This window comes from Nyctereutes procyonoides, unplaced genomic scaffold, assembly GCF_905146905.1.
Source record: "Nyctereutes procyonoides isolate TBG_1078 unplaced genomic scaffold, NYPRO_anot_genome, whole genome shotgun sequence".
NCBI lineage: Eukaryota > Metazoa > Chordata > Mammalia > Carnivora > Canidae > Nyctereutes > Nyctereutes procyonoides.
The window spans coordinates 21,295,627-21,310,252 of record NW_026575146.1 but is presented as its reverse complement, the minus strand read 5'-3'; the positions used below and the strand labels follow the sequence as shown (position 1 = coordinate 21,310,252).

General features: G+C 50.6%; 1 protein-coding gene across 5 annotated transcripts in view; it reads left to right on the top strand.

Moving 5' to 3' along the window:
- Window positions 1-14,626, top strand: part of UNC93A (unc-93 homolog A) — a 40,036-nt gene that overhangs the window by 13,124 nt on the left and 12,286 nt on the right. For 3 of the 5 annotated variants that reach the window (XM_055312026.1, XM_055312027.1, XM_055312028.1), the window contains exons 3-7: window positions 2,551-2,732; window positions 3,655-3,884; window positions 9,226-9,351; window positions 11,861-12,072; window positions 13,953-14,088. In XM_055312026.1, the coding sequence (XP_055168001.1) occupies window positions 2,551-2,732; window positions 3,655-3,884; window positions 9,226-9,351; window positions 11,861-12,072; window positions 13,953-14,088 (886 nt within the window). The remainder of the gene's footprint in view (window positions 1-2,550; window positions 2,733-3,654; window positions 3,885-9,225; window positions 9,352-11,860; window positions 12,073-13,952; window positions 14,089-14,626) is intronic. The other 2 variants (XM_055312029.1, XM_055312030.1) reach the window with 1 other exon arrangement.

Sequence of the window (14,626 nt, the reverse complement as noted above, 5' to 3'; positions counted from 1 at the left end):
AGGATTTCTCATTAACCAATTCACTCCCAAATCCTGTCAAACAGTGGTTTTTATGTGTGAGCTTGCAACGCACAGCCCCACCCATGCCATTCAGTTTGAACTCCATGGCATTCTTTCCTCCTTGGGCCTCTCTAAATGGCTGCAGCAGAGGTCACATGTGTCTACTAGATTTGCTATATTTTCCCCAGACGGTTACTTTTTTTTTTTTCTGAAGTGTAGTTGCTGTGGGGCAGATGCCCAGGGAGAGCAGATGCTCCCTACACCCTTCACACCCAGATCCTCCCCAGTCCACCTGGGCTCCTTGGGTGTAGAAGCATGTGTGACCATTGCTGAGGTCCCCTCTTTCTGGAAGACCAGAGAAGTTCGAGAACCAGACCTCCAGTCTGGCATGAAACAATCTCACCCATCCACTTTCCCTACCTTCTGTCCCAGCCCTAACTTGCCATATTTCTTTGCTTGCTGATCCAGAATATGTCAATATGGTTTCACTGGGACAGTTGTCTCCATCAGTCAGGACTGAGCTAAGCAAAAGAAGGCAATGACGTGGACAGAAGTGACCTTAGGCCTGGCTGTGTCCCCACGATGTTGGGAGCATCTGCCTGTCCCTGTCATTTCCTTCAGCTCTCATCTGACTGGCGCACATGGTCCCAGGATCCCCAAGGTCCCAGCCAGACTCGGCCCAGGACCCAGGCATGCACTTACACAGCCTTCCCCTATAGCAGCTGGGCCCTCTCACTCCTGTGGCTAGTGACCTCCTACTAGTCATTCAGATCTCCACTTGGATGTCACCCGCTTCTCCCCTTCCCTGACCCCTGGAACCAAAGTCCCTGGATGTGTTGCCCTGGTGCTGTGGCAGGCACCACATTATGCCTGTGTGAGTCCATGATGCTAGGAGGATGGCCACCACTCCATGACCATGTCCCCCTGACAGCACATAGGATGGGTAACTCTGTGAGTGAAAGTCATCGGCTCAGGCTAACCTCCAGTTTAACTCCCTTCCCAGGTTCTCCATGGGATCGACCCTGCTCCCAGGATTGAACCAAGACTACTTGTGCTCTAGTCTGGCAGGCTGCCCAGCCTCACTCCCCCAGAAGAGCTTAACGGCTCTGGCCAAAGCAGCTCAATGTTCTCTGCTGCCTCTCAGCTGAGGACAAGGCCCATGAAAACTCATCACCTCCCACCCTTCCTCAGGTTACCCTCTCATCCTCCAGATCTCACTTGGCCTTCACTCCCTCTAGACAGTCTTCATGACTCCACTGGGCTGGCCCCTGAGCTTCCCTTGCAGGACTCAGGCCTATTGCAATGGCCTGTTTGCTGGTGTTACAGACCCCTGTCAGCTCCTGTCCACCATGTACTCCCGGAGGGCAGTGGCTGTCATAATTTCATTTGTTTCACTAGAGCAGTGCACAGAGCCTATACTGGTAAGTGCTTAAGGCTACATTTGTTGAATGACTTGAGTGAATGTCCTACTTGCTTATATAAGCAGGTCTTGCATGATCCAAATTCCACATGCACACATACTTATCCTCATACATGTGTTTTGCAGGCCTGCTCCCCTAACACATGCAGATACAGGCGATTGAACGTGGCCATTTACATAGAAAAGACCTTTGCTTTTAAAATTTGATTCCCACTTTGTCTATTGAGATCTGTCTTCCTTTGCAGTGGTTTGCAGTAGAATTAGATTATAAGTGACTAACATACCTTGCCGATTTGCAGCAGCACCATGCCTAGAAGAGAAATTCCAGTGCACAGAAGTGCTGCATGGTTGTCATTAACATGGAGGAGCTGAGCTCAGTAATACGGGATTTCCTACATTTGTGTTAAGGAAACAAAAGGCTCAGGCTGAAACAACTCTCACTCCACACTTCTGGCAACAAGAATCATAAGCAGAAATTTCCAGATAACCCCCACATCATGGAAAATGAACACTCAATTTCTATCTTCTAACAAGATTTCAGAATTTTCATGGGATTAGCTGTTGTTACTTTCAGTTTCAACTAATCCACAAATACTGTTATGTACATACTTTGGGCAAGGCATGGGGAGAGATTTGGAAAAAACAGAACAATTTCCCATGTTCCAAGGGATCTTTGTCAGCTGGGGTGACATCTTGGGTCACAAGGGTGTGTGTGCTAGGCGTTAGATGAAATTCTAGCTACAGGATCAAAGCTGAGGTCTCCATGGACCACATTATCCATGGGCCCTTGGAGACCCTTTATCTGCACTTGAGCACCCTTTGGAAAGCGAGGACAAGAAGGAAGGTCAGGGCACCCCAAGGGGTGGGGCAGGAAAGGAAGAGAGAAAGAAGAGAGAAGCCTGGAGTGTTGGAGTGTCCAGCACCTGGGCCTCGCATCAGGCTTCCCCTCTTCGAAGTCTCTGGCAGCAGCTGACCCTCTGTTGGGACTGTGCTAGTTTCCACTCTCGCCACACCTGTCAGCTGGGAAGCCACAGGAAGCCTGTCGTGGCTGTCTCGGGAACCTAGTGGTGACCCAGAGCTCTTCCCCTTGGTGGTGGGCCCCTCTGACCAGGGTGGTTTTGTCCCCACAGAGCAGCCTGTACAGAGAGGAAGGCCTGGGCGTGACAGCACTCAGCACGCTGTACGGCGGGGTACTTCTGTCCTCCATGTTCCTCCCGCCGCTCCTGATTAAGAAGTTTGGCTGCAAATGGACCATCGTCGTCTCCATGTGCTGCTACGTGGCCTTCTCCCTGGGCAACTTCTATGCTAGCTGGTACGGCCCACACAGCTCACGCCCTGCTTCTGGGTCATGCCTCGGGCTCAGCTGCTCAGGTGCACATGGCTGGATGCACCCAATGACACCCCATTGCTCCCACTTCAAAATGAGCGCCATTCCCTAAAATTCCTCTCTGCTTCTGGGATAGGAAACTGTGGAGGCTTTTCCCCCATTTTTTCCCATCAAGATGTCTCTGTCCATTTTGCTGTGCCCATTTCCTCCCCTAGGTCCCAGCCTGACCCCTCCTCAGGCCTGTTCTGGGCCTTGAGCTTCCCTCTCTGCCCCAGGGCCCTTTTGTGACCACAGTGATGAAAGCTAGAAGATGTCCAGGGTGTATTTCAGGAGACTTAGCAGAATGTGACCAATGGACCCACCACCACACCCTCATCATCATAGAAAGTGGACGTGGCAGGGCTGGAACTAGACGTGCAGGGGCCCATGAGAGGGGTTCTCAGGGACCAAGCTCTAAGGGCACTGGCCCCACACTCTTATTCGAAAGAACACACCTGTCAAGCATCTCTTTGGAGGGATGCCCATTGACATCCCAGACATAAGATTATGGTGATTTCACATTCTTCTTTTTCTTATTGCCATAGAGTTTTCACCAATCAACCAATCAATGTTTCAATAAATAAATAAATCATTTTTAAAGGTATAGCTGTTAGAAATACTCAGAAACCATACAGCCTTACTTGTAATCCCAGTTTATAGGTAGTTGCTTTCAAATGCAAAGTTCACAGGCAATGAATTTCTCTCTTGCAAATGAACCTGAACCAGAAATGGTGCTGGGTTTGGTCATTTATCTGAGTCTGATGGATGGTGAATTCATCAATCTAGCCAATCCATAAACATAATAATGCTTACAGGGGACTAAGCATGGTGTTTCCTTCTGCACAGAGGTAAGCATTTTGTTTTTCAGGTACACCTTGATTCCCACCTCCATACTGCTGGGCCTTGGGGCTGCCCCTCTGTGGTCCGCCCAATGCACATACCTCACGATCATGGGAAACACAGAAGCAAAGAAGGTGGGAAAAGTTGGCAGAGACGTGGTGAACCAGTATTTTGGCATCTTCTTTCTCATATTCCAGTCATCCGGTGTTTGGGGCAACCTGATCTCATCACTGGTGTTTGGCCAGACACCCACTCAAGGTAAAAGAAAACGGTGGTCAGTGATGGCACCTGAGAAGGTCCCCCATCCCATTTACATACATCTTTATTCCACTACCAGAGCAGGTGAGCCACCTGAGGACGTGATTCTCACCTGCCTGTGGCCCAGCCTCTCCTGGTTTCCAGCTGTTCTCCAGGATGGTCTGTGTAGGTCTGAGGGTCTGTCATCCACAAGGGCCCCAACCATTCTGGTCCTGCTCTCCCAGGGCCAGGGGGAAACCCCTGAAGAGCAGAGCCCAGAGGAAACAGAGGGTCACTGCCAGTGGAACTCGGGTTCATGGAGACATCACTATCCTTTTAGACTAAGAATGAGTTTGATTGATTTATCATCCCACTGAACTGATCCACTGTCCAGAGTCTGAAACATTTCACATAAGACCAGTTGACCCTTAACCGATGTCAACATTTGACAGCTGGTGTCTTAACTCACGTCTTTCCCTGCCCTTGCCCAGACACGGATATAAGGTGTGTATCTGTTTTATGTCTGCACCCTTGGATGTCTGAGGATTTAAACCAAGGGCAGAGGAAATAAATCTCTTCAGTGCTCACAGGCAACCTTTATTCTTAGGGGGGCGGGGGGAGAAGGGGAAGGTTCTGACTCCTGACTCTCTTTTTTTCTTTTTTAGAGTCATTTATTCCATTTTTATTTTTATTCCAACTCCTCATAGTAGAAGTGAGGCCTTTGTACACTAATGCTGTTTCATCCATATGAACAGTTAGGGAACATCTATTTGTTGATGATTACTACTATTCAGCACCTTGGCCTTTCATAAAATGTCTTAGACAATACAAAATGTTACATTTATTTTTCTCATGAAATCAAATTATTGTAATTCTAATCTCTCAGAGTTAATAAATAGATTTGTAATGTGTATGAATATCTATAGGATTCCCAAACATGTGATTTATATTGGTTCTAATCGAAAGAATTTATTTTATTCTTTTCTCTACAATGCATTATTACTCATCCATAAAAAAGGAACAAAATCTTGCCATTTGCAATGACATGGCTGGAGCTAAAGAGTATTATGCTAAGTGAAACAAGCTAGAGAAAGACAAGTATCATATGATGTCACTCATGTGTGGAATTTAAGAAACAAAACAAACAAACATGGAGGTGGGAGGAAGAGAGGCAAACCAAGAAACAGACTCCCGATGTTAGAGAACAAACGGATGGTTACCAGAGGGGAGATGGGTAGGGATATGGGTTAAATAGATGATGTGGATTAAGGAGGGCACTGGTTGTGATGAGCACAAGGTAATGTGTGGAAGTGCTGAATCACTAAATTCTACACCTGAAACTAGTATCACACTGTATGTTGAATAACTTTCTCCCATACTGACTCCTGACTCTAATCAGGATTAGTCCTATCTCTGCATCGTGGTCCTCGGTCCTGCTCTTCCCTATAGAGTCCACCTTTAGGAAACTCCAAAATCCTCCCTCTCCTTTTTCTCATGTGATGCCATCACTTGCTAAGTGCATCTGAAGAAGGGAAACCATTGGGTTGATGGATACCTGGTTTTTACTCATTATTGCTATCAATAATCCAACAGAAACAGATTAAGGGTCAGTCTACAACACACCTGGCATGAAACGGAGTGAACAGATTTACTTTTAATGACATTCAGGCAAGTGAGCTTAATTCTCCGAGTGATCCCAGGACACAGACTCCGAGGAGTGAGGCATCCCCAGAGCCCTGCAAGCCTCCTTCGCCTCCCTCGACCTCTGACCTCCCTCCAAACCACCTCTCGTTCTTTGGGCTGTGGCTCTCACCAGTCGAGGGGGACTTTCAGAGTTCTATGTGATGAGATTTCTATTATGACAAATGCTCTTTCTTCCATGACATCTTCCCCCCTCTCCCCAGTGCCTCAGACATGGTCTGAGAGTCATTGACAGTGCACATTTTATTCTTTCAGCAGATAGGGAAACTAACACTCAGAAGGGGTGTGAAATGACCTACCCAAGGTCGTGGAATCTGAAAGAGAACCCAGCAGTTCTGACACCTATTCTAATGTACCTTATTTCTTCTTGATTCTTCTGGAAACATTGAGCATGTTCATTATGTCCAGAAAGTAATATAACAAGCAACTAGCATTTATTAAACATTTGACCAAGGTCTTAAAATGTGTGCTTAAGAGGAAGGGTGGAGGGGAGGGGCAAGATGGCGGAAGAGCAGGGTCCCCAAATCACCTGTCCCCACCAAATTACCTAGATAACCTTCAAACCATCCTGAAAATTTACGAATTCGGCCTGAGATGTAAAGAGAGACCAGCTGGAATGCTACAGTGAGAAGAGTTCACGCTTCTATCAAGGTAGGAAGACGGGGAAAAAGAAATAAAGGAACAAAAGGCCTCCGAGGGGGAGGGGCCCCGCGAGGAGCCGGGCTGAGGCCGGGGCGAGTGTCCCCAGGACAGGAGAGCCCCGTCCCGGAGGAGCAGGAGCTGCACCAACCTTCCCGGGCGGGCGGAAAGGGGCTCGCAGGGAGCTGGAGCAGGACCCAGGAGAGCGGGGATGCCCTCGGGCTCCCGGGGACACTAACAGACACCTGCGCCCCGGGAGAGTGCGCCGAGCTCCCTAAGGGCTGCAGCGCGCACGGCGGGGCCGGAGCAGCTCGGAGGGGCTCGGGAGCGGCTCCAGGGAGGGAGCTGCGGGGCGGGAGCGCGAATCCAACAGCGCAGGCCCCGGAGCACAGGGCGCCGGGACACAGCCCAGGATCCGGCCTCCCCCGGGACAGGCAGAGGCCGGGAGGGCCCAGGACAGCGAGGACGCTCCTGCCCCGAGCTGAGCAGATCAGCGGCCCCGCCCCGGAGCCTCCAGGCCCTGCGGACGGAGAGCCGAGAGCCCCGAGCCCCGTAGTTCCTGCGGAGGCTGAATCCAGGCTTCCAGAGTTGCCATAGCAACTGCTGCTGTTCCTCCTGGGGCCTGGCGGGGGTAAACAACCCCCGCAGAGCCCTGCAGCAGGCAGGGGCAGAGCAGCTCCCCCAAGTGCCAACACCTGAAAATCAACGCAACAGGCCCCTCCCCCAGAAGACCAGCTAGAGGGGCCAGTGATACTCCCCCGTGTTCCAATACAACTTGTTTCTGGCCACTCTGCACTGAGCAAAATGACTAGAAGGAAAACCTCAACTCAAAAGAAAGAATCAGAAACAGCCCTCTTTCCCACAGAGTTACAAAATCTGGATTACACTTCAATGTCAGAAAGCCAATTCAGAAGCACTATTCTACAGCTACTGGTGGCTCTAGAAAAAAGCATTAAGGCCTCACGAGACTTCATGACTGCAGAATTTAGATCCAATCAGGCAGAAATTAAAAATCAATTGAATGAGATGCAATCCAAACTAGAAGTCCTAACGACGAGGGTTAACGAGGTGGAAGAACGAGTGAGTGACATAGAAGACAAGTTAATGGCAAAGAGGGAAACTGAGGAAAAAAGAGATAAACAATTGAAGGACCATGAAGACAGATTAAGGCAAATAAACGACAGCCTGAGGAAGAAAAACCTACGTTTAATTGGGGTTCCCGAGGGCGCCGAAAGGGACAGAGGGCCAGAATATGTATTTGAACAAATCCTAGCTGAAAACTTTCCCAATCTGGGAAGGGAAACAGGCATTCAGATCCAGGAAATAGAGAGATCCCCCCCTAAAATCAATAAAAACCGTTCAACACCTCGACATCTAATAGTGAAGCTTGCAAATTCCAAAGATAAAGAGAAGATCCTTAAAGCAGCAAGAGACAAGAAGTCCCTGACTTTCATGGGGAGGAATATTAGGGTAACAGCAGACCTCTCCACAGAGACGTGGCAGGCCAGAAAGGGCTGGCAGGATATATTCAGGGTCCTAAATGAGAAGAACATGCAACCAAGAATACTTTATCCAGCAAGGCTCTCATTCAAAATGGAAGGAGAGATAAAGAGCTTCCAAGACAGGCAGGAACTGAAAGAATATGTGACCTCCAAACCAGCTCTGCAAGAAATTTTAAGGGGGACTCTTAAAACTCCCCTTTAAGAAGAAGTTCAAGTAACTCTGAACGTGAATGGGCTTAATGACCCCATCAAAAGGCGCAGAGTTTCAGACTGGATAAAAAAAACAGGACCCATCTATTTGCTGTCCAGAAGAGACTCATTTTAGACAGAAGGACACCTACAACCTGAAAATAAAAGGTTGGAGAACCATTTACCATTCAAATGGTTCTCAAAATATACCCTAAAAACTACAGAACACTTCTGAAAGAAATTGAGGAAGACACAAAGAGATGGAAAAACATTCCATGCTCATGGATTGGCAGAATTAATATTGTGAAAATGTCAATGTTACCCAGGGCAATTTACACGTATAATGCAATCCCTATCAAAATACCATGGACTTTCTTCAGAGACTTAGAACAAATTATTTTAAGATTTGTGTGGAATCAGAAAAGACCCCAAACAGCCAGGGGAATTTTAAAAAAAGAAAACCATATCTGGGGGCATCGCAATGCCAGATTTCAGGTTGTACTACAAAGCTGTGTTCATCAAGGCAGTGTGGTACTGGCACAAAAACAGACACATAAATCAAGTGAACAGAACAGAGAACCCAGAAGTGGACCCTGAACTTTATGCTCAACTAATATGCGATAAAGGAGGAAAGACGATCCACTGGAAGAAAGACAGTCTCTTCAATAAATGGTGCTGGGAAAATTGGACATCCACATGCAGAAGAATGAAACTGGACCACTCTCTTGCACCATACACAAAGATAAACTCAAAATAGATGAAAGATCTAAATGTGAGACAAGATTCCATCAAAATCCCAGAGGAGAACTCAGGCAACACCCTTTTTGAACTTGGCCACAGTAACCGGAGAAGGACAAACGGTGTATGTTCTCATTCATTTGGGGAATATGAATAATAGCGAAAGGGAATATAAGGGAAGGGAGAAGAAATGTGTGAGAAATATCAGAAAGGGAGACAGAACATAAAGACTTCTAACTCTGGGAAATGAACTAGGGGTGGTGGAGGGGGAGGAGGGTGGGGGGTGGGGGTGAATGGGTGACGGGCACTGGGGGGTACACTTGACGGGATGAGCACTGGGTGTTATTCTGTATGTTGGTAAATTGAACACCAATAAAAATTAATTTATAAAAAAAAAAAAAAAAAAAAAAAAAAAGAGGAAGGGTGATTTGAGGTAGCTGGTCAAACAAACCCATGTCCCATGCTCTTGACCTATGGTCACCCTTGCCTTGAGGGTGTCCAGGCTCTTGTTAGCTACATATTTCATTCCTCCCGCCCCTCATCCTGTCAGTTTCCTACATTCTCACATCATCTTTTTGCTTCCAACTGCACAGAGGCCATCCCAGAGGAGCAGCTTCTGTCCTGTGGGGCCAGCGACTGCCTGATGGCCACAGTGCCCACCAATAGCACCCAGCGTCCCTCGCAGACTCTGATCTACACCCTGCTGGGCATCTACACGGGTATGTGCTCACAGAGGGTATGGTCCCCAGGAAAGCAAACCTAACTCCTTCCTGTGTTGAAAAAGAGTTTCTTCCCAAAGTATAAATATTCCTGCAAAATGAGTTCAGCTGGGTTGTACTTAGGTATTTTTCGTACGAAATCCAATACAGCAGAACAGGGCTATCTGATGGTTGCCTATGATGATAGAATCGTTTTTCTTTTGCGAAGCCCAATACAGTGGCCAGTAGCTACATGTGCTTGCTTATATTTTTATTAACTAAATTAAAAATACTGTTCCGAAGTCACAATGGTGAGGATTGAGACTGTGCTGTGGTCTCAAGGCACAGCTCAGGCCACAGAAATGCATCTTCTGCACCCTAAGCTCCTGTGTGAGATTCCCCTCATCAACACGCAGCCCTCTGACCGTCCCCCCTCATGAAAGCAATATCAGTCCCCCCTGTGGTTCCCGGCAGCCACCCCAGACCCAGAGCACATGATACCCACCTCCTGGTTCACACAATCCAGCAGCTTAGGGGAGCGTGGTCTGGACATTTATGTGAAACAGGGACCATGCCTTTGTTCCGTGGAGAAACTCTCTTATTATTCAGATCCTGGCTTCCTTGCAGAGTTTCATGGGTCTTCTTTCTGCAAGCAAGGCCATGCTACCATAAAGACACACACATACAAGGAATGGAGAATCAGGGAAAGAGACTTCTACTCCCCAGGGTAATTTTCCATGATTTCCTCTGTCCTCAGGATGATATTCCTTGCAAAGCCATTCACTTTAGTATATTCGATGAGCGACACCAGCACATTCATGCCCCTTCGGCAGGTTCTGGGTCACGGGACAGCTCTGAACACACACACATTTTTACTTTTCCTAGCAAAAACGTGGTTTCTGTACCATGATCCACCCCTTGTAACTGCCTTGTGGCTCTCGTCCTGGGATAATGCGTGTCCTGAGGGCTTCTTGTGCCTGCCCACTGTGGGAGGCCGTGGTCCCGAGTCCCTGGGGAGCTGATACGACTCCTCCACGTGATTACGCACAACCTATGGACGGGCTGCTCTGGAAGCTGCTTCACCATTGAGGTGCCTGAGGCCCCATGAGGGCGGCTCTAATGGTCTGGTGGCACTTATGGCTCTCGAGAAAACTGCTAGTGACCACATGTGACCTTGGCACGAGCTCAGCAGACCTCCACGTGGTGTTTAATGAGCATTGTTAAAATGCAGTTGTACCGACCTGGGGAGAAGGATTGTGTTTAGCCGGGAAGAAAGTGGCTGCAGGACAGCAATAAGGCTGAGAAGTCAGCTGTCACATCTGTGGGGGGAGACCGCTGAGGGGCTATGGGGTCAGGCTTCACCAGCTCTGCCCACCACCTGGCAGAGAGCTGCTTTGTAGACCTGGCGGTCTCGGGGACGCCCGGACCACGCGCTGCAGCAGGACGGACCTTGTGTCACATGAGCTGGTGAGATGAAGCAAAGAGAAAAAATAATTCAAGTCACCTTTAGAGGCTGACAGGTCTGAGCCATCGGACTAGACATCGTGGCTGAAAGCCATTCTGAAGGGTTTCCACTGCCTTTCAGAGAAAGAAGCATCAGGCTCTTGAATGAACCTGTGGCTCCTGGAGCGCTGGGTGTCATTCGCGTTGCCAGAGAGGAGGAACCAGGGACAGATACGCAGCTATCACGAGACCAGTAAGGAATGAGATGGTTTCTTGGTAAAGATGAAAAGGAGTGAATAAACACTAGCCCTCCATCCAAATAACAAAGGGGCATACGGCACAGAAAGAGGTGTGGTCACACCTCCTGGACTGTGAAGGCGCAGGGTCCCCTCTACGGGGACGTGAATCTTTGCCTTGAATAAAATGTGTTTGCATCGTCAGCCCATCCATGTGGGTCAAAGCACACCCACCGTGAAAGGGAAAGCCCCCCCTGCATCCCTCCCCACCCTCCCGGGCCCCCAGTCGCCCCCCGTGGCCTGCAGTTCCTGGACACAGAGCAGCATGTGTGACAGCGTCCCCCTCCGCCTTCCCCCTGAAAACAGCACAGCCCTGCACCCCAACTCCCCAGGTGCTCCCCATGGGTCCCCCTTAGCATTTAGAGCTGCTTCGTCTCCCATCTTCGAATGTGCAGCATCCCCTCACGTTCTGGACGCCCCGCAATGCATGCACCCAGTTCCCACCGCAGGACGTTAGGGGAAACACATTTGGAATAAACACAAAGCTTAGCAAGGGATAACCTTTTGGGACTCGAAATCCTGAGAAGGGAGCCCGGCTGTTGCTGGAAGTTACCTGAGGGTAAGGACAAGGGAACAGCCTCGGTTGAGGGTGCCGAGGACCTCAGGGTCTCGCAGGGTTTGTGCTGCAGGCCAGAGGCTCTGGTCAGGCTCGGCAGCCTCATTTCATGACTTAAACGAGGATATTTGAAATCGATGCCCCAAAGGGGAGAAGGAAGTAAATCAGTGCCACATAGCCAGGACTTCCCGGCTCCTGCGAGCACCCCAGCACCCCACCTCTGTCCTCCCTGCAGGGAGCGGTGTCCTGGCGGTCCTGCTCATAGCCTTATTTCTCGAGCCCATCAAAGATGCTCAACAGAAAAGCGAAGGAGAGAAGAAATCATCTTTCTGGTCCACCCTGCTGTCGACCTTCAAGCTCCTTCGAGACAAGCGCCTGCGCCTACTGGTGCTGCTGCCGATGTACAGCGGATTTGAGCAAGCCTTCCTCGCTGGCGACTACACCAGGGTACGTACGAGAGCACCCAACACCTGCGTTTGCGTGTCGCGGGGGCTGCTGGGGGCGCGCCAGGCCCTTTCCAGCCGTGGGAGAGCAGAGTTTATGGTTCAGCATCTCAGCTTCCAGGCTACTTCCACCCCCTGGAACCTGGCCTTGTCTGGAGGGCCCACCTCCTGGTCGAGATGTGTCCTTAGGGAAAGGGCCTGAGCTGTGCGGCATCATGTGTAATACTTCTTTGTGTTATGCCTGCCTGCACCTCACCCTATGCCCTTATTTTAGGGAAAAACGTGAAACCCATGAGTTACACCGAGTGACACTGGGATTCCTTCTCATGCTAGTTTTCAAATTGTGCATTTCAATCTGGAAATGGATGTGGCTCTGGGGCACTGTGGCCCTGTCTTTCTCTAGATGCCCGCCTGCCCACTTCGTGCATAGGGAAGGCCTCATGGGGGCAGGCCGGCAGAGGGACACCTGTCTCCCGGGGCTGGCACATCAGGAACACAGGGCCACCATTCACCACTGTCCCTCGTCGCCGAGGCGTGCTCACCAAGATTCTGTTTCCACAGCTCCCTGCCCGTGTGCTGTCCTTTCCTGAAGACCCTCCTAGGGTGCCATAGGAGGGACGCCGTAAACTAGGCTGTTAGAGAGCAGAGATCCCCTTTCCAGAAAGTGCTACGTAGGACCTGGGGCAGCCAAGGGGCCACAGAGCCAGGACAAGTCCACTCCTCCAGGATTGTCTTTCCTTGACCAGGAAACGTCTCCCACTCCGTGCCTACTGCAGCTCCCTCCCCGGTAGACGTGCCACACTAGCAAGATGCCCAGTTAAATTCAAATTTCAGGTCGCCACCGACATCTTTTAGGACATGTACGCTCCGTGCAGGATTCGTGGGTCCTAGATTCTCTCCGGCAGCCCCTGCTCCCAGGACAGTCTTGCTGGAGGGTCTTGGAGTTCCAAAGACCAATGACAAAAATGACAAAACAGCCCTTTCGCATTTGGCCACATCCCGTCCACGTGGAGTGGAGGCCCCTGCCGTCCCAGAGCAGTGGGGCTTCCTGTCCAGCCTGCCCATCTGTGTGTCTGTCCTGATTCTTCCCGGGGACGGGAGCGGCCGGTGTGGGCGTGAGGGCACTGGGTCCATGCAGAGGTCCGTGCCCTCTGTACCCTGCAGTCCCACGCAGGAGAACTCCTTTCTTCTTCTCTCTGCAGAGATTCCCTTCATTTTCTTCACATCTGCTTCTTTTCTATTAGGATTTTATTTTATTTGTAGAGCTCTTTCCAGTTCACAGCAAGGTTGACAGAAGGTGTCAGGAGCCCCATATGGCTCAGCCCCACACATGCACAGTCTCCCCCATTATAACGTCCCTCCCCAGAGGGGGCGTCGGTTCCAGCCGGTGAACCTGCCACGACATGTCATCATCACCCCTATGAGGGGTCACTATGGGTGCTGTGCGGCCCTGGGGGTTTGGACAGAAGTATCAGGACACACATCCACTGTTGTGGGATCACGCAGAGTGGCTGCCCCAAGCATCCTCTGTGCTCCACCTGTTCCATTCATCCCTCCCACCTTCTGCTAACCGTCTGGTGTGCAGAACGGGAAATGACCAGCCCCACAAGGAATTGCTCAGATTAGCCCCTAATTCCTAAGGAGAGCAACATAGGCAAAGGATGCGCAGGGACGCTTCTGTGCAGGTGTCCCTGGGGGTTCCTGCCCAGCATGAGCGTCTCCTCCTCGGCCAGGTGCCGTGAGGCCACCATGAAGGTCTGGGCCCGTCCAACACGTCAGCTGTCCCACAGCAGACCGCGTGTTAGTGTCAACCGTAACCCCCCATCCAGACCAACCCCCGGGTCCCAAGCCTCCAGGTAACGCCCCCTGTGCTTCCTCCCACAGTCCTACACCACCTGTGCCCTGGGCATCCATTTCGTCGGCTACGTGATGATCTGCTTCTCCGCCACCAACTCGCTGTGCTCCGTGCTCTACGGGAGGCTGTCCCAGTACACGGGCAGAAAGGCCCTCTATGGGCTGGGTAGGCGACCCGTGGCCAGACTCGGGCGGGAATGGGGACCAACGGGCAGGAGGAAGGCCATGCTCTGCTCAGGAGCGAGTGCATGGGGGCTGAGCCCCCGTGCATCGCGGGGAGGCTTCCTGTAGGAGGTGACCCGCCCTCCTGCCTTCTACATTTTTTTATTTAAATTCAACTTGCCAACATATAGTAGAACACCCAGTGCTCATCCCATCAAGTACACGCATCTGTCTCTGTTGGGAAGAAGGAAGAAGCAGAGACAGGGTGAATAATGAGAAACGAGGGCATTGGCAACACAGTTACCCGGCCCCCCAGTCAGGGTCTGAGGTGTCTGCGGCGACGACACGGTGAGAAGGAGAGCGATGAGCTGACCAGGGGCCGTGTCACCCATGAAGGTTTTCCCATCTTGTCCCTACAATCGCCCTGTGGCGTGGCCACTGCCCGCTTCACAGATACGGAAACCCAGGAACAGAGGAGTGTTGTGACAGGCCAGAGGCACACAGTGAAGGCCGCAGGCACCTCCCCTCTTCCCTGTCAGCAG